Source organism: Anser anser (assembly GCF_964211835.1).
Source record: "Anser anser genome assembly, chromosome: 1".
NCBI lineage: Eukaryota > Metazoa > Chordata > Aves > Anseriformes > Anatidae > Anser > Anser anser.
This window is the reverse complement of record NC_139720.1, coordinates 168,202,054-168,221,692: the sequence shown is the minus strand read 5'-3', so window position 1 is coordinate 168,221,692 and position 19,639 is coordinate 168,202,054. Positions and strand designations below refer to the sequence as shown.

The following is a 19,639-nucleotide window of genomic DNA, read 5'->3' as shown; positions in this document are numbered from 1 at the left end:
AAGAGATGCTTTAGAAGGCTGAATGCTTCATATACTTGTGGACAAGCTGCCCATTGTGCTTGCTAAGACTGCTGTGTGGAACAAAGCTTTTGAATTAGGAGAATGTGCTAGCAGGAACACAAAACAAACCAAAAGTATACGCTGCTTGTTTTTTTCATTCAGAGTGTTAGGGATGCTTTCTACAGCACTCTTCCCTCATGGAATAAATAACCTAATTCAGCTACCTGTTTAAAACCAAACCAAACAAACAAAAAAAAACAACCAGAGCTCTCCCCCCTAAAAACATTTCTTTTCTCTGCTACAGGAGCAGACCGTTCTAACCTTAAACACGCTCTCTGTCTCTGCACGGGCTCCGTCTGTGTCCAGCTGGGGGGCCAGCCCTGAAGCAAGTACTCCTGAGGAGCCAGAAGGAGATGTAGGAAACGAGCTGGCAGCACACTTGCTGGGCAAGGAAGAAGAGAGGAGACATCAGAAGGAATGGAGTGTCCAGGAAGAAGCAGCACTGCGTTTTGAGCAAGAAAGGGAACTTGAAGAACTAGAGCTTGAAAGACAACGTAAAGAGAGGGAACAGCAGTATGCTGAGGAGCAGAGGCGGCGGGCGGAGATGGAGGAGCAGAGGCGGCGGGCGGAGATGGAGGAGCAGAGGCGGCGGGCAGAAAGGCCGAAGGAAGTGTCGATGGAGACATCTCAGTACCAAAGGTCTGTACTTGTGATGAGATGAACACTCCCTTCTTCATAAAAATTCAAATATCTTTCTAAAGGGAGTGTATATCTTGAATATGTAAGTGCATTCATGTAGGATTCATATTGTGGATTAATCAGTGCAAGATGTTGCATGATAGCCTCAGCCTGCTAACCCCTTGTATACGTAGTTTGGCAGGGAAACAGTAAAGCTATCCGTGGTTCTGCCATCCTTCACACGTTTTGTAAGCATAATCATCTGATTATAGGTACCTGTGACTGAGTTGTCATAATTTGAGCCCCACTGCTTCTTAGTCCATTTTGTTGCAAACCACTTATTTACCTTGTGCAGACCAGTCTTCTTGTGTGCTCTAAAAGTCTAGAAATAATTGCATATTCATTTTTGCATTTCAGCTGAAGAAAGATATTTAGAAGCTGATGGGTGATAACTTAAAATTCTGCAGCCTGACTGGCAGTGCTCATCGCTATAAATATCTTATTACACAGAGTATCCTGCTGAGGCTGAATAAAATGCTCTTCTTTCTTTCTGAATGTAGAAGAACCAGGTGTGAGATGAAATTTTCTTCCATGAATCAAGTGCTCTATTAACCTACTTCTGCTCATTTTTAAATAGGAAGTACATATACAGTAATTTTAGCCAAATCAAAGATGACCTAAAACACTTACTATGAACTTTTGTGTAAGAACCCTTGTGTAAGAATGTAAAGTAAGAGCCACTGGCTCAAAGTACAGGTGTTTCAGAAGAAATACCAGGTTAATTCTTTTCCAACAAATGTGACTGATTTTCCAGACTCGTCTATCATTGTAGCTCGACAATGTGATAATAAAATTTAATTGTGCTAGTGTGCTAATTTCTCAATGAGGGGCATCGTGCTATATGAGTTAACAAATACTATCTTAGTTATCAAAGCCTGTTAGAAATACCCACAGTGGATATTTGTATCCTTGAGCATGATAAAGTTTCTTCCATTAATTTCTACATCAGATTGCTTTAAAAAAAAAAAGTTTACAAGTGTGTGTTCTTGTCCAGGAGTTTTCCAACTACTGCTGCAGGCATCATGGGAGATTAATCTGTTCGAAAGATTAGAACAGTAACTTTTTCTTGTTTCATGTGCACTTAGCTTACTGCCTTGAGTTGCAACTAACTTTGCTGTTTCTTTTAGTTTTTTTCTTTGTTCTTGTATAAGCAGTAAGAAATTACTGGAGGTAACACATGGTATCAAGTTAAATCTTAAGAGAATATGATTATGAAATTGCATGTATTTACAGCGGAGGCTGTGAGATCTGGAGTTACTTCAGCTCACAGAGAAATACTGCTGCTTCAGATCCCTGCTGAGCAAAGCAGAGGCACAGTTGTTACAATGGCTAAACAGGTTCTTGGCAACTGAACCAGGGTTTCTCTGTAGTTTTAGCTTTCCCCAGTTGCAAGGTAATAGGACTTTGTGCAGTAACTTATTAAGCTGCTGTAATATCTGCATATCTAAATACCTGATATATGCTTTAGTCTCAGGGGATGCAATTGCTTCTGAGGTTGCTGTAAAAGGATGTGTTTTGCTAAACAAGGATGTTGTTTAGTAAAGTTCAAACTGGAATTTAAAGTAGCTATTGTTAAATGTTTGTTTTACAATGATATCCAAAGATTTGGCTTGAAATCTGAGATGCTCCATAAACACATATGAAGGCACAATATTTACTGAAAAGAGCTGGATTAGCTCAGCTGATGGCAGAGTGCTGAGGCTGCGGACAGGCAACTGGAAGACCTTTGTTTGTAGAAGTTAGTGAGTGTTTCTCTCTATGGATTACAGACAGCACCCATGAAACTTGCTACAATATGCATCTAACTTTTGGAGAACTGTGTTTTGATAAAGCTTACCTACTGGCTTTGAAATGGATGAGAAAATCACTGTCGTATATTGGTCCTTGTAATTTTTGCAGTGTCTTAGTGTCCTTTTTCTTCCCATGTATTTATATTTGACCAACTTCTGAAATTATTTTTTTCTGTATGCATATTTACTGCTTGTTCAATTTCTAGAAAAAGTTTTTTGTGTTTAATACTTGTTTTCTTTCATCTTTGTTGCCTCTAGACATTATGAGCATTATGAAGGATCTAAAACAATAGAGGACCGACCTGGCCATCCTCTCATTGAGAGGTAAGAAGAAATTGAATCAGTAGATAGGTTGAAACATCTTCAGCAACAAATGTTAACTATTTAGGCATGTTGAAGTCTAGAATCCTTGTCACTTACAAAAAAAAAAGTAATTTCAGGCTGTTTTTCTAACAACCTTTCTTTTTCAGGCTTCTTTTTTACATTGTTTTGGGCTGATAAAAATAAACCTCTTTAGATCTTTGTGTTTGTAGGTTTTTTTTTCTCAAGGATCTGCTTTGAATATTTTTGGCAGGAAATAGAGTTCTATTCATTATTTTCTCTGTATATAAAGGTAATGTATCTTTTTTTTATATAGGCATTATGAACGTTATGAAACTTCCAAAACCATTGAGGAGCATCCTGGTCAGTCGTTGTCTGACAGGTATGTGATACTGGATTTTGGTATAGATGGTAATATTACTGTTTCTGTGTCAGAAAGTCTTGAAACTTCCAATAAACTTCAGCCAGCTAAGCATATACCATGCACCACTGCTGTGTTTTGCAGTTTTTGTCCTGTTTTTGTATTGAGAAAACAAGTAGCCAGACTTTTGGCAAATTATATGCTGTGCTGTAAACAACAGTCAGTCAGTAGGATTTTACTGGGAGAAGCAGAACTATAAGGAAGTAAATATGTGGGTGGTACTAGACTTATCTGGCTGGAAAACAATCCTGTGGTTGTGTCACAGTGTGCTGTACAAACTAAGGTGCAGTCATCTCAATGAAGATTGTGAAATTTAAGAGATAGCAAACAGGGAGGGAAGTGACAGCAGCAGCGTATTTATCAGGAAGATAGTAATGTGCCACCTGTTAAGTTATACTCTCTTACCTTAGCAACTTTGTATTTTGTTTTGCTTGTTGGTTAGCTTGGGATTTTTTTTGTTGTTGCATGTGGGTTGTTTTTTCTTTTTTCAGTAGAATGTACTAGCTGGTACAGATCCACTGGACTTTTTGAATAGTCTCCCTTTTAGTTATTGGGCTGTGTTTAAAAAAAAAAAACAAAAAACAAACAAAAAAAAACCTGAGCATTTGTATCCAGATGTAGATCCAGAGCCTTTGTATTAAGCCTTTGTCTTAGATAGCATCTCACAGTAATGAAAGATAATCTCTGTGTATTTAGTCAGGTCTTATAATTGAGTGAGCATGCCTTTGTATATTAAGAGGAACCCCAGCATTTACAGGGAACAACTAATAAATGATTTATCTGGAAGATCTAAATCTAACTTCAGAAGGTACCTGCACTAGGTAGTTACCTCTTGCATACATGTATGAGGAGAACTCTCAAGTGCTTAAAAGCATCCCAGACCAGGTTGACCTGCTTTTTGGAGCTCCTGTTCAATATGAACAAATGTGCAATTGTTGCATATTCTTGAGGAATAAAATAGGTCCACAATATAGGGCAAATAATCAGAACTTGGGGGAACAAGAAGTTTGCAATTTGTTTATGCATCCTTTACCTGTACACAAAGGACAAAACTCCCTCAGCACGTTTTTATGCATCCAGTGCTACACTCATAGACATACTGTTGTAGCAGCTTTGAGTTGTGTCCCAGGAAAAGACTTCTGTCCCTTTCTGAATCATTTTAAAATAGGAAACTGGCTCTTATTACTTGAGACTAATAATACAACACAGAGGTATTGCTGAAGCTCCTGCTATGTAGTGTCAGTAACCCAGGTTTTTGCTGTTTGCCTTCCTGTATAGCGAATGGCATTTCTTGGCCAAAACTGATTAAAAAAATATGCTGCTGGGTGTAATCAGTGAATAATAAATTTCCTGTGAACAGTCTGCATGCAGTGTTTGAGAAGGTATTTAGCTTAGTGATGTTACTGAAGTATGTTTCAAGTTACTTGTGAATCTGAATCATTTATAAACCTGCTTTGAAAGTTACTGCTTCTTGATTGTAGTTCTCTGAAAACTTCCACAGGGAAGGGACTTTGTTTTTGTTTTTCAGAGGGGTGGAGGGGGGGCTGCTAGGGGTGGGGGTTGGTTAAGCAAGTACAATAATCAGTCCCTTATAGCGGAAGCACTGGGAACTTTTGATATATAATTTCAGCTTTTAATGTATGATTACCTATGTTTTGCAATACATTTTTGACAATGTAATACCCTGCTGTGTTTTTGTTTGTAAGCTTTTGATGAAAGGGATGTTGGAAAAGGTGGTTGTGTATCTGTAGTCTTCAATGACTTTGCAAAGATCTTTGTCCTTGATGAGGTCTCCTGCTTGAGGTACTGAAATGAATGTTTTCTATGTTTTTAGGAATAAATCCAAGTCAACTTCAGAACTGAATGAATTCACTGCAAACAGAAATGGCAAGTACTTTTTAATTTCCATTATTTTTAAATACATTTTTAAAGACGTGTATCAGGAGTAGTTATCCTATGAAAAATAATTGTCAAGGTGCTTTTTCATAGCTACACTGTAAATTCAAATTTATGTGATGGCACAATTTAATGAAGTTCCAACATAAAGAGGAAATTCGTTTGTCCTAGGCTTATCTGTTGACTGTATATGATTAACTGCTGTCTTGAAGTAGCACTGATTACAAAGGGATCTTAGTCATCTAAAAGTTTGGCATCTGAAATTGTAGACGAAACCCATCATGTAGATATATTATTGAAAACGTTTGCGTTCTTGATGTGTTGACTCAGTCAATAAAAAAAAAAAGGCTGCATATACCAAGCTGATAATGTTTTTAACACAAGTGCTTGCTGGTTTTAGCTTATGTTAGCACAGGAATAACGCAGGTGGAAGTCAACTCTTGACACTGTCACAGTGGCCCTGCAGCTTCCTGGACTGCAGTTTACTGCTACCTTTCTTGAGTTGTCCTTCAGTTATGTTAATGGGTTTTTTGTTTGTTTCCAGAGGAAAGCACATGGGAGGGGGAGGAAGACTTTCTTAAACATATTACACTTAAAAATTCCTGAAAGCTATTCCTGTGTCTAAAACATAGTTAGAAAAAGTAATCATAGAAAAGTAAATCATAGAAACGTATAATATCCTGAGTTGGAAGGGATCCATAAGGATCATCAAGTCCATCTCCTGGCTTGATGACCAGGACTACCCAAAAAAAAAATAAATCCTATGTCTGAGAGGGTTGTCCAAACACTTCTTGAACTCTGTCAGGCTGGTGCATTAAAGAATATTGCAAATTGACAATGTTGTTTTCACACATAAAGCACAGTCATTGAAGCTAATGAAGGAATACACGCAATATTTTATAATGGCAATCTGTAGCAGTAAAATCAAGAGCATATCTGTAATCAGAGCAGTATTTAAAAGGACTGAAATTTAAATTGAAGTGACTTATGGCTGAGTGATTTTCTTGATTAAATAGTTTTACTATAAAGAATAGTTACTGGGTTTAGAAAACAAAGAAAAAAGTCATCTGTCAATGAAGATTGGAGAAAGAAGGCTTATTGGTTTCCCCTTTCAAAAATTCAAACAAGGATCAAAAGAGCTTGTACAGCATAATCTAATTTCCACTGGTTAGTTACCACAGTGTCTATGTATTAGAGAAACATTCTGTAAATGTATTTAGTTAACTTATATATATATATATACACACATGGACATGTGCGTAGATGTATATCTTTTTGTAATGTGAGGTTAATGTGTTTAGTGTGAGTAGAGAAAGAATTCCTGAAAACAGAGACAACTTAGAGAATATGGATTCTGAAAGGGAAAGAAAGCATTCCACCATTCAGTTATATATTTTGTGTGCTTCAGTTTGTGTTGGAGGAAGTCTTGTGGAACTAGAAGAAATTATTCCATGTAAATACATATATACACAAATGTGTATATATTTTACTAGAGGCAAAAGGAAATAATTATTTTTGGATAATTCAATATTTTCTTCTATATGTTTAACTTATTAATGGAAATATGAATAAAACATCTGTCAATAATAGTGAGGTATTGACAAGTTTGATGCTAGTCATATGAAACCCAACCATAAAAAGGAACTAAAGAAGCTTGTGAATGTGGAGATGAATGACTGCTTCTGGAGTTATACTTAAGAGTACTAGATGCTCATTAACTGCATTTGTGCCTGAATGTTGTCTAAACAGGTACTCAGGGCAAGCATTTGGAGAGGTCTTGGAACACGGGTGACCTGCAGAAGGGGTCTCAGAAGGAGCACAACCTGTCTGCGGCAGAGTTAGAGAGACAACAAATCCTTCAGGAAATGAGAAAGAGAACGTCTCTACACACGGACAGCAGTTGGATTAGGCAGCGCAGTTCCAGTGTACATAAGGAGCCTATTAGTCTGTACGGCAATAGTATGAGGAGGTAGGAACCATGTTAAAAGTTAAGTTTGTCTCTCCTCAGATGTTTGTTTGGTTATTCTAAACTTCAGCTTGTATTACAGAGCACTGAAACAAATCCATCATGTAAAAGGCTTTAAGGTAAACTGAATAGCAACACAGGTAGAGAAGGTGGTAGTGGTATTCTAAATGCTCTAGATGAGATTAAATCTCTGAAAAGAACGTGGACGTGACCTGCAAATAACACAATGGAAATCAATAGCTCTGACAGATGTGTTTAAGAATTTCAGTAGGACAATTCAGTGTGGAAATGACTATAGCTAAAGGGTGTACCTCTTTTATATAGAAATATTGTATCAGAAAGTGTTGAGTTCATTTCTTGCTTTAAGTAATGCATGAGTACTGGGTTTGTCACTTAAGAAATAGCTAAACTATCAGTCAGGAGAGTGTTTGGCTATTGGGCCAACACCTTGTTCATAGATGTTGCTGTCCAGCCTGGGTGGATTGTTATTTCTGATCTGGTATCCCTTAGAGACAAAAAAAATAAAAACAAACCAAAAAAAAAAAAAACCTACTTATCTGAAGTATGTTGCTGTACAACAAATTCTGACATAGTTCCGCCTGATAAGGCAGCAGTGAAGGGTGTTTTGCTGTTATTCTGCAGTCATTAAGTGCAGCCTCTCCTTCACCTCTTCTGCTTTCTTTCCCATGAGACTAGGACTGGACACAAAGGATAATTTGTAGCTCAAATATTTTAAATTGGTCTGATCATCTTGAGCAATATCCTAAACATACAAGCATATTCATGCTAGAAAATCTTGAGAGGATAAGCTGCTAGGATAATATGCTAGGAGAATTCTTTTGTCTTTTGAACTCAGAATGTAGCTGTTTTGGTTCAGCTGTGCTACCATTTACATTTGTGTATGTACTTGTGTTACAGAGGGGAGTCTTTGGACAACCTTGATTCTCCAAGAACAAGTTCATGGAGACACCATTCGTGGTTAAACCAGTCTGCCTCCACTTCATCTCTGTCCTCTAGTCAAGATCTCAGTCGCCCAGTGTCCACTTCAAACCGAGCCTACATGTGCACTCCTTCCTCTGCCAAAGCACCTCCTGTGGCCTCCTCTGTGAGGGCCCCATCTGTGTCCCAGCCAGCCCCCCGGGTTCAGTCTCCCATCTCTGCTTCCCAGACAGGGTCGCAGACACGCAGCAGGTGAGTAGGTGCCCTTCTGCTGGGAAGATAGAGACGTTGGGCTGCACTGAAGAGTGGACTCTGTAGATGTGGTGGTCTACAGCAGTGGCCTCACCTGTAATGTTAATGAACCAGTCTGAAAAGTACCTGTGTTTTTCTAGCTGGATAGGATCGTTGAAACGGGGGCTGGTATTATCTCCCTGCTCCAGACATTCAGAAAATTCTCCAGGTTTGTCATCAGTGCTTGACATAGGTTAAAAAAATACACTGGAATAATATATCTCTCCGTCTCCAAGCTGTGTGTTGATTACCCAAAATGCTTAGTAAAAGCATACTCCAGTTGGCACTTCTGATATTTATTTCCGTAGATTTGTTTTAACAAAAGATTCCACAAACCCACACTTTATGGCCCTCACCTTCATCTCTCCTCCCCCTTTCCTGGCATGTGGTCAATATCATCTCAAGGAGCACTCAGGAATGCTCATAACCCATGACCCTGGAGAATTACGTAGTAGGATGTTGTTTTTAATGTAGGAGCAGAAAGCAGGAATTGCAATATGTTTTGAAACAAACTGGAAATCAATTGTGGTAGGATAGATAAGTCTGCTGTTTTATGTACTTGAAACATTTTAAAAATACCTCTAGATAAGACTGGAGAGGATCACACGCACACAATTACATGCATTATATATAACAGCACTGTAAACACTGCTTCATTAGCTCTTACATTCTCAGACACTTTTTGATAAATTGAACATTTTTTTGAAGGTTCTTACATTCCTTATAATGTAAGGAAATGACCTTCTTAAACATGTTTGCTTATCTTGTTCCCACTTCCATTTTCTGATTTGTTAACATCTTGGTAGATCTAAGGAAATTGAACTCTGTATGGCTTATGTTCAAAGAGTTAATGTAATATTATATGTCCAGGACTAACCTTGTGTTACCTAACAAGGTGCAGATGGTGGGACTTGGCAGGGGTGCTTGCTAAAACTTAGTTTTCAAGATAAGTCCTTGCATATAAGGCAGGAGCACGAAACCTGTGTGTTTTTACTCTCCAATCCTAACAATATACTTTTAAGTTTATTTGTAGACGGTATTGTGAACAACGAAATCTCTCCCAAGAATGTGACAGAAAATTCTTCATTTGTTCCTATGTAACTTTGATCTAAATTATAACACTTCAGCTTTTCCTAGATCTCAGATCTACTGCAAATAATACTCCTTTTCAATTTATTTTCCTCAAGCCTAGTAGTCCACTTTTTACCAGTACGTTCTTGGTTTTAATCTCAAATTCTTTAACTTTTTTTTTGCCTTTTTAAACCTTTTCAAGCTGGTTTTAAGGATTTTCATTCTGTATCTAGGTCAGTCAGTGGGAAGAAAATCTGTTCATACTGTAATAACGTTCTGGGCAAAGGAGCAGCCATGATCATTGAGTCTCTTGGTCTTTGTTATCATTTACATTGCTTTAAGGTGAGAGCTGGGAGTATCATCATGAAGGAACAGGAACTAATCAGAAGCACGCATGGCTACTCAATGTTATGCTCACAGGGGCTCTACTAAAATCACTTGCTTTGCCTTCTACTCTAACAGTGTGGTATCTGCATATTTCCATGAGGCAGTCCTATCTGCAGGCATTTAGCACTCAACTCTAGGATTGTTTCATAAATGCTAGAGCTAACAAGTAGGAATTCAACAAGTAGTTGGACACACTGACTGTGAGATCACAGTTCCTTCTTTGAATTGGCAGCAAAAGAATCAGAAGGTGCTGAGCCTCCTTTCCTAGAGAAATCAGGTCCTTTTAAAATATCTCAGCTTGGACCCTGGCAATTGCAGCATCTAAGATGACCCATCACTGCTAAACTAATGCTAGCAGTGTTCATGCGGTGCTTTCCAGGCAAAGGTATGTTGTCAGTGTTCAAACTGGCAAGATACAACCAAGCACCAAAGCAGAAATTTTTAACTAGTCAGCCCTGGTTAGTAGCTAGGTATATTAAGCTCATTTCCAGCACTGAGACATAGTTACGTGATTTCCAGTCAGCTTGGGGTAAATGCAGAGCAGGGGAAAAAATATTAATAATAAAAACCTTCCTGCAAAAGATGTAAAAGCACTTGTACTTTCCCTGACATAGGACTAGATGAGGAATTAGACTCAGCTTTGGAGGTGCCATCATACCTTGCATCTTCCATGGCTTTAGTAAAGACTCCTCTGTGTCTCATTCAGTTTCCCTCTGTGCCCAGCTCAAATTATCAGAGTATTTCAAGGAATCGACTCAAAGCTCTTCCCTGTCCTGCCCACCCAGACAGTAATCCACAGAGGCTGATCTTTACTCCCTTCCTGCAGAACATGTCTTCTGTGCAAGGGAGTTCACCTGTAGGCCCTAACCTACTTAAGGCAATTGGAATTTTTTTCTTCAACTTTCGTAATGTTAAGATTTGTTTGTTCAGTCTTTCATAAACTTTGGAAAAACCTGCCATCCAGAAGATTTATTTCTCATTTAAGCAGGCAAGTTATGTGTAGAAAGTCAGTTACTTCTCCTCATAAATTTGTTAAGGACAGTGTTATGATTTGAGTTCCAGTCCTTCCAGAGGTGGTTCATATCCATAGCAAAGATGTGTTCAGCCACCATAGCTAAATTGTTTACTGTTAGTATGAAAGTTATTAAGCCCTTTATTCATGTGTTCAAGAAAAGTGAAATTGGCCCCTTCTTCCCACATACAGATTTGTTACAATGATGGAAAGCTAGTAAATTGCGTAGTACACAAGTGTATGCTGCCTTGACTGCCAAAGGGTTGAGGAACCCAGCACGTGTATTGCCACATGGAAATCTGCAAGTAGCACACCCAGGTGTTCGGTGCCAAAGTTGCTGTTGCAATGTAGACAACAAATTCTTCCTTGTTGAGCCAACTTTAGTTTTCAGAGAAACTGAAGTTCAAATTAGATTTAATGAACTAATCTCTAAATAGCATCTGGTCTATGTTTGCTTAGTTGGTGTCTCTCTGCTATTCGTTGTCCAGTCATCTCCTTAAAAATACCTTCTCAGGGTTGGTTGCATTTTGATCTACTAATCGTTATACATTTGCTTCTAGTGGTTATGGGTTTGTGGTTCAAGCTTTGTTGGGCTTAATTCAAGCTGCTTTTGAGCAACGTTTTCTTTTTTTAGTATTTTGTAAGGAGTTGCTAACTACTGATCTGTCATGCAGTGTGTTGCCTGTGGATGTGACCTTGGGGGATCCCGCTCTGGAGCTGAAGTCAGGATCCGAAACAACAAACTCTTCTGCAACGACTGCTATATCAGATTTAAAAGTAAGGCAATCCAGTTGCAGTGTGCATGACTGTAGTTCTTCTTTGTGCTGTAAAACCTCAATTGTTTGTACATCTGAGACAGTTGATAGCTTTCATGTTTCGTTTTAAGTTGCTGTGTTAGTGAAAAGGTTCAGAAAGGTCTGATTGTCCGTTCCCGTCTTTTGTAGGGTGTAGTCATTCTTAACTTTTAACTTGCTGGTAGATGGTTTTACCACCTTGTTATTAAATGGCTTCAAACAGACAATGCAGTGTAGTCATCCTGTTTTCTTCATAGATCTGAGAAGGGGGTATTGAGAAGTTGCCTAGGCAGCAAACAATTTCTACTGATAGCAGAGAAGTCTTTTTGAGAAACTATGTTTAAAAAAAAAAAAGTAATGTGTTTAGTTCAGTCCTAACCAAAGTGGAAAGATATTAATTTATCTTGTGCAGGTGGCAGAAATGCTTCTTTCTTTTTGCATGCTATCATTATTTGAATTATAGGTCTGTGATTGGTTATTCGTTTAGGTACAAGTTCAGCAGGAATTGATTTACTTACAGATCTTAATTAAAAGGTGCAGTATAACTTTTTTCCTTTATTATAGTTTGCAGAATTCTGATTTATGGAGCATGATGTTAAGGATTTGAATAGTAGTGTTTTGTTTTTTCTGCTGTCATACATGATAGTAGACAACCTCCTAATTTTGAGAAATCTTAAGAGTTTTATATAGCTTTATTTTTATATAGCAAATATAGAATTCTCTAGAATGATAGAATTCAGCTAAGGGAAAGGGATTTCTGAATGACTTCCTGGGAAGCATGCTTGTTTTTGCATGAGCCCAGCACGTTTTTCTCACTGTGGTCCGGAAGGCAGCGAAGGGAACAGGATACTTACGCTACTACACATGAGCAGGACGTCGGCATCTGCTGGCTGAGAAGCCCAGCTCAGAAAAAGAGAAGCTCTGCATCTGATGCTTTTGCTGTTTTCAGGCTTTTTGGCTTCCACGGGGAGGGAAAGCTGACTGCACCATTGAAATGATTGTGTGATGCCCTAGCTAAAAACAAGCAGAAAACTCCACATCTCTACTTGATGCTAACAGTGTATTCACAGAGACTAATGTTAGGTGCAGGAGCACCTCTGCGATCAGTGGAAGGAGGAAGAAAATCCTCCCGCCCCCCTCTTCCTCTGGAGATGATCCAGGGCACTGGGTCAGATCTCTGCAAACGCGTGTTTGGAGATTATATCTCCTTGTTGAGGATGAGACTATGCTGAAGTGACCATGTTCCTAATTAAAGCACCAAAATGTGTGAGCAATTCAACCTGGAGCCTGCTCATGTTATTTTAGCTTTACCTATTTTTCTTTTGGGTGCAAAATTGCTGTATGAGTTTGGAACTGAAAAGAAAGTTTATTTTTCCCTGACAAGACAGTATTCAGGGATGGAACTAACTCAAAACTTTATCATGGATAAAGCACTATTTAATCTCTCTGACGTTATAGCTAATAAAGTCATGACAGTGAGTAGCCTTTCAGAAGCAAAATTAATCTTGGAGAAGTGGCTGTATACCCGTCAGTGGTTGTATACCCTTCCCTTCAGACTGCATCTTCTTGGGTCAGTGGGCACCTCATAACATAAGATAGCTGATTTCATAGAAATGAAATATTGAAACTAGTGATTTGAACAATACAAAAACTAGCTATGTGATTACTGCAATGAAAATATATACTGACAATGCAGCAGTGGTCTGTAATGCAGATAACTTTTTGTTTGCAGTTAACATTTCACATCACTCTGATAATTCAGTAGTTTGGAATGTGAACATATTGGCTAAAATGTTTGATGAACTGTAGGATTATTAATATTCACAATGTAATTTTACAGTCAAATATTTCTGCATATTTTTATGTTGCTTTTGTTTTAAACTTGTAATATTGTAGTGAAACACTGGTGTATTGGCAGGTTCCCTCAAATATATGTAGAGAGAGAGAGGATAACCTTTTTGTTTTTAATATATATCGCTACAGTTATTTAGCAAATCCTAATCTGATTTATTGAAGGATAAATTCAGAAAAACAGTGACCCTCTATTTGGCTGATACTAAAAACAATTCCTAAGAACTTGGTAAGATGCATGTTCTGTGGAAAACTACTTGGCCTGAAATATTTGCAGTGCTGTAATTGAATTAAATCCAAGTTTTTATTGCTTATTACATTTGGCTTTATAGATTCAGAATGTATGCCTTACATTTTGTTACCAATTTCACAGATACCGGTAACACCCTTGCCAATTTTTAAGTGAAAATCTTAATTTTTTGTCAGGAAGATTCTTCAATAGCTAGAATTTAATTACAATTTTTTCTCTCAACAGCTGGACAACCAACCTCCATGTGAAGCAAACCTAGATACGAAACCACTGTTGCAGATAAAAGAAGAGGTGATTGCTGCTGATGTAGATCTATAAATATATATATTGTGTGTATGTGTGTTTTTTCTAAGAGTAACTCCTTTGCTTGTCTAGTCTTTATAGCAATGCATTATATTCCTCATACAACTGTATTTTTATTTATGATAAAGTAATTGCAGTAAGGAAATATCTTGGGAAGATGCTTTTACTTTTACAGCTTCAAGTACTGAGAGCACAAGGGAGAATAAGTATATTTTCAATAATAACTTCAAAATATTTTTGAGGCTTATAATCAACTAGTTGACTTTCCAATGGTATATGAAGAGGGTATTTTGTTTCTAAGCTCTCAAAAATGAGCATTAGAGAAATAGTTAATATAAATATATATTTGCAATTGCTGTCTTTATTTTTGACATATACTGAGAGCGAATTCTCTAGGTTAATACGAAGCTGCGTTTAAATGCACACAAATGTGTTTGCTTTCCATACGCTGGTTTCTAAAATTGTGCTTTTTGAAACTTCAATACAAAGAATAATCTGTTTGCTCAGTGGTGATGGCATAATATTCTGTGGAATCCATTTAATGGAAAGAGTTCTCTTTTCCTATTTGAAAAATGTAACTATCTTTTTTTCCTGCACAAACTAGATGGAGAATGGTTGTTGAATTACAGTGTATTTGTAAATAAAATTCTGATGTTGCATTTATTAGAAGTTTCTTTTCTTTCACTCTAGCAAAATGTGTTGTTAAGGTGCTTTGCTGAAATATAACTTGAATTCTGGTCCTGGGAAAACCTTTTTCTATGAAAGGGTTAAAATGTCACCATAAAAATGTGTAAGAACAGTAGTTCTTGCTTTCTCTTCACTCACAGAAGACTTCAAATTTTATATGTATTTCTCCTGTCAAATTCCTTGTGTTTTTTTTCCCTCAGCATTTAATTTAAGTGGTGAGACTGATGCTCTGTCCTGTATGCTCATTGCTGAAACAGAACAAGCAGGTGAAGTGCAAGTTCCCCAAAACTTCTCTGCTGTGGCTAGAAATGAGGTGCTTAAAGTATTTTGGATTAGGTACTGCAGCTTCTGAAAATGCAGCTGGAAAGTGCCCTGTGAGGTTTTCATCAGTGGCTCCCAAATTGCTTTGGTCAGTCAGTTTCCTAAATCCATTCACGCATGGTTGTGTAGCGTTCTGTGTCCATCAGTGGAAGGTGCAAAGAAAACGTGAGATGTGGATCAGAGAAATCTGGGAGAGCATTTTTGTGGATGAAACTGATGAAGAGGACAGGACCACACCACCCTCCTGCACATACCAGCTGAGTTTGAGCTTGGATGTGGCACCACAAAGAGCTCCAAGGAGGCTGCCAAAGCAACTTGAAGTAAGTCTTCCTCTCCAGGGATCACTCAGATGGATAGGAGAGCTAGCAGATTTAGGAGGAGGCATCATAGCTGCTGTAGCTGAGGGCAGCAAGGGAAAATCATGCTCTTTTAGTGTAGTGGGACCACCTCGCTCATCTGCGGGAGCCTCCTGTAACTCCTGCTTAACTCCACGTGTCTCATGTTTTGCTTTGCTATATTGAGGTTTTTCTCTGAACAGATGGGTTCTCTTACCAAGGAATTACCTGCAGTAAATGCTGAATTACAAAGTGCTAAATATTGTTTTCCTATGTTGATTTAAATTAAAAAAATAAATAATCTAAAACACCTCATCAACCCAAAGTTGCTGAACTTGTTCAACCACCTTTGTCATTTGGCATTGGCTTTTGGTATTCAGTTAGTGTCTCCTACGAAGTAGACTGGTAAAGATACTTTTCGTTTTCCACTACCATGGTAAGTAATGACATGGTAGAGCACAAGTGAGAACTTGGGGATATGAAGAACCTAGACCCCAAATGAAGCCTATGAAGTTTGATCCTGCAGCTGTCTAGGATCTTGGGTCCTCTCTGCTGGTGGTGGAAGATGGATTGCCTCAGAGCACCCCAGAGTAGGAACCCAAAATAGATGCTGTGCAGATTTGAGTGTTGGGTGGGAAACATACAATTACATGCCTGATGGAGATGGTCTAGATGCTCCTCTACAGTCTGTTTTTTCAGCCTTCTTTATATGGTGACATCAGACAATGCTTCCTGCCCCCTCATAAGTCAGGATCCATTTTTAGTACCGTCCATCAGCCCTGAAAGAAACTGAAAGAAACGTCTTTGTCATGGGCCAGTTTCTCTACCCTCCAATGCATCAAAGCATTTATCTTAACTTACCCTTAATTTCCCCCCTCCCAACATTGTATTATGCAGTAAAGCTGTAGGAAGAGTCAGGGATGGCCAAACCACCTTTTAGATCTTGAGCCTTGTCATGTTGCCGTCCCTGGGAATCACTTCGGCACAGAAATGTCTACAGGATGAAGAATGGAGGGAAAGAAGAAAACTCAGAAACCTGCACTCTGTGATGCCAGCAGTTGGGCAGCTCTAGAGGTCTGCAGCCTGGAGCGATGCACTCTGAGCCAGCCTGGGTTTCCATAAATGATGTCAAGTATTTCTGTGCAATTTCATTCTCCCACAAAATATTTGCAAAATAATAAATTTAATTAGCTTGTTCCAAGTTTTCTCTTTGGTCATGAGCAAAAAAAGAAAAAAAAAGTAGAATTTCAGATTTAGTGAGGGGCAAAAAGCTGAAGTTCAAACTCTTCCAGATTTGAAGCTGTTTCTCATCCTTGCTAAAGGCCTAGTTTAACAGGGCTCCTTCAAACCTCCTTTTTGCTGATTCAAGTTGGAAATATTAGCAAAGAAAACTCTTTCCCCCTTGCCTTCCCATGGAGGGGAGGAGGCATAAAAACTCATGTTATGAATGTCATTTCTGTGCCTTTTGATACTCAAAGTGTTTAGAGTGTAGTGTGCTCTGGTCAGCAAAAAACAATTATAAACTAGCAACACAAGATGGCAGTGTGTAAATGCAGCTTGTGCAATAAAGAGCCCTGTCTGTGGTTTTAATCTTGTGGACAGTCCAGGCACCTTTCTGAAATGCTAGACCTGGCATTATGTATATATTAGCATCTGACATAGAGAAGTTCTTGGTCGCACAAAAGGTCATCAAGAAGATCAAGAAAGCTGAGGGATCAAAATCAGATCATTTCAAGGCTGTTGCTCAAAATTCTTGGATAATGGGATTCTTTCACTACATGAACATGTTGCAGTTGCAACAAGAAAATTGGATTTTGTATAAGGACACCTTTTAATAAATGACATGAAATTTGCAATGTATTGAGAGTTGTAAAGAGAACTTTCTCTGAGGTTGGGAAAAAGACACAAGCTTTGCGTTTTGGAGGAGTTATATACAACTGAATCTGAGCAGTCTCATTTGATTTTTTCTGCTAGTTGGTGAATTAACTGCTACTTAACCAGTACCAAGTAAGAAGAGAAGAGAACAATTCCTATGGAGAAAAATAATCTAGATGATTCCTAGTGGAGCATTTCCATGTATTTTGTTGGATTCTTATTATTTTAGGAGCTGTTCAAGGGAGGAAGAAGAACCAGTTGTTCTGTCTTTCATCAGCTTCAGGTGTTCTGTTAAAGGTTAAAATCCTTAAGTGCATGTATGTGAGTATACGTGTCTACAGGTCAGCTAAGCTTCTGTACTACCATTGAAATCGGGGCGGGGGAGAAGAGACGAGTTAAGTCTAAAATAAATTTTATGCTCTCAGTTGTCTATTGCTACTTGGTATGTTGTCAAGTTGACTCAGACATCAGCCAGGGGCTGGGGATGTGATACAAGACTTAAGAGATACTTGTACAACTGCTGCTGAAGGTCTTGCGGGATGCTTTAGAGCATCTGAAAGGGCAGCAGGGATTTATGATCAAGCACCTGAATCAAGCTCAAGTGAATACAGACAGTGAAGCAAAGGTGTGATTCTATGGACCAGTGAATAGGTGTCCACCGCAGGGTGGCCTACTTGGCTCTGTTTCAGTGACTTCAGCATGAGTCTGGATCCTAGCTCACATGTACACACTTGCATTTTTACATGCCTGTGTTTGCCTGTCTTAATGTTGACTGGATTCTCTGCAAAATGAGGAACATGAGGAACTCTGATTCAGCTTAATCCTTAATCTGTCCTACCTTTAGGCTCACAGATTGCAAACTGTTTAATTGGAATCATTTGAATATGGCTTTGGAAGTGAGTGGTCTGCTGATGGTGGTTCTGGCACAGGACAATGTTTAATAAAATGTCACTTCAAAAAATGAAAATGTTTTCTGTAACTTTCAGAGTGAAGCTGCTGTGGGATTTCTCAATATGTAAGAACAAACAAATCAGGAATCCCTGAATGAATTTCAAGCTATTGCACGTGCTAACTTTACTGGGATTTCTTTAAGACTTTTTTTTTCCTTTACTGACAGAAGTCTTCTTCAAAAAAAGTCCAAGCTCAATTACCTATGCATTCACCTCTTCAGGCAAGCTGGAGCACTGCAGGGGATGTTGGTTAGCATCTGGATTTATGCAGCTAGCCATTTATTAGATCCTGTTGTCTGAATTTGGAGCTCACACTGACACCAGCAGCAATAGGCAGAGCTGTGTCATTTTCAGGAAAGCACCTCCCAGGTGAGCCCTGAGGAAGATTTTCATAGTTTCAAATTGATAAGTTCAGTGCTTCCCTTAAGTAATAGCTGTTGTAATATTGCCCACCCTGTCACTAACAGAGGCAAAAAAGGTTTGAAATCTGGCAATTTGAGCTCAGCGTGAAAATTGGTATGCTCGTTGTGGTATTTTAAATTTCAACCAATCATTTGCAGTGGTTTAGCAAAACCTGTGCCATGGCTTTAATGGAAGGCTATTAACAGCAGGAATAATTACATGAAAAACAGCTCCATGCTGAAAGCTCTTCAACGTTTTCATTTTAACTCCATGGTTCTCAGGAGCTAGTGACATCTACATGAACCAACATAGGAGGATAATGTAGAGCGTTCACTCACAAAAGGAATATTCTAGGGTGATCAGTAGGGTATCAGTTTATTAAAGCTGAAGAATTTTTATAATTCATTCAACCTTCTGGAAACAAACTTGGCAATTAAGCAGCTGCTGAAGACAATAAACACTCAAGGGAGATACATTGTGCTTCTTGACTTTTATGGGTTTGCTTTAACAGAAAACAACGTACAAGAACTGAAGCACTTAATAAAAAGTACAAAGATTTGTGTACACACATTCTCTTATTAATAGAAGGGGGGGGAAGGAGAAAGAAAAAGCTAGGACTGTTGAGCTGATGGTTCATACTCTTATTCAACGACATATAAAAACAATTTTCTGAGGGAAGGCTTGTGGTCAGCACAGCACGCTGTCTTAAATGGCCTTCTGCAAGTAGCTGTACTAGAGCAAGTGCTTAAGGTTGCCTGTACTGGAATTTTCTTTTGCCCCCAGGCAGTCAACCAGATGTGCCATTTATTGGTGCATCAATTGCATGAGGCTCTTCTGGGATGGAAATTCACAGAATTCAAGGTCAGATGAGGCTACTGCAGTCATTTTATCTGACTGTATCACTACAAAGACCAAAACCTATCACCCAATAATTCCTGTATTGAACACAGCTTCTGTTTGAACAGCAGTGTTCTTTGCTGGCCAGAAGCCCTGTGTAGATCTAAAGAATGCAAATGATGGAAAATCTTCCACATGTCAA

The 19,639-nt window shown here is 38.5% G+C and overlaps 1 protein-coding gene across 11 annotated transcripts in view; it reads left to right on the top strand.

Moving 5' to 3' along the window:
- Positions 1-14,693, top strand: part of LMO7 (LIM domain 7) — a 129,333-nt gene extending 114,640 nt beyond the window's left edge. For 8 of the 11 annotated variants that reach the window (XM_083819890.1, XM_083819898.1, XM_083819896.1 and 5 more), the window contains 10 exons: positions 305-699; positions 2,787-2,852; positions 3,166-3,231; positions 5,105-5,157; positions 6,916-7,135; positions 8,051-8,323; positions 9,667-9,775; positions 11,507-11,609; positions 12,114-12,160; positions 13,953-14,693. In XM_083819890.1, the coding sequence (XP_083676016.1) occupies positions 305-699; positions 2,787-2,852; positions 3,166-3,231; positions 5,105-5,157; positions 6,916-7,135; positions 8,051-8,323; positions 9,667-9,775; positions 11,507-11,609; positions 12,114-12,157 (1,329 nt within the window). In that variant the 3' untranslated portion in view covers positions 12,158-12,160; positions 13,953-14,693. The remainder of the gene's footprint in view (positions 1-304; positions 700-2,786; positions 2,853-3,165; positions 3,232-5,104; positions 5,158-6,915; positions 7,136-8,050; positions 8,324-9,666; positions 9,776-11,506; positions 11,610-12,113; positions 12,161-13,952) is intronic. The other 3 variants (XM_083819891.1, XM_083819889.1, XM_083819897.1) reach the window with 1 other exon arrangement.
- Positions 14,694-19,639: the final 4,946 nt, after the last annotated feature.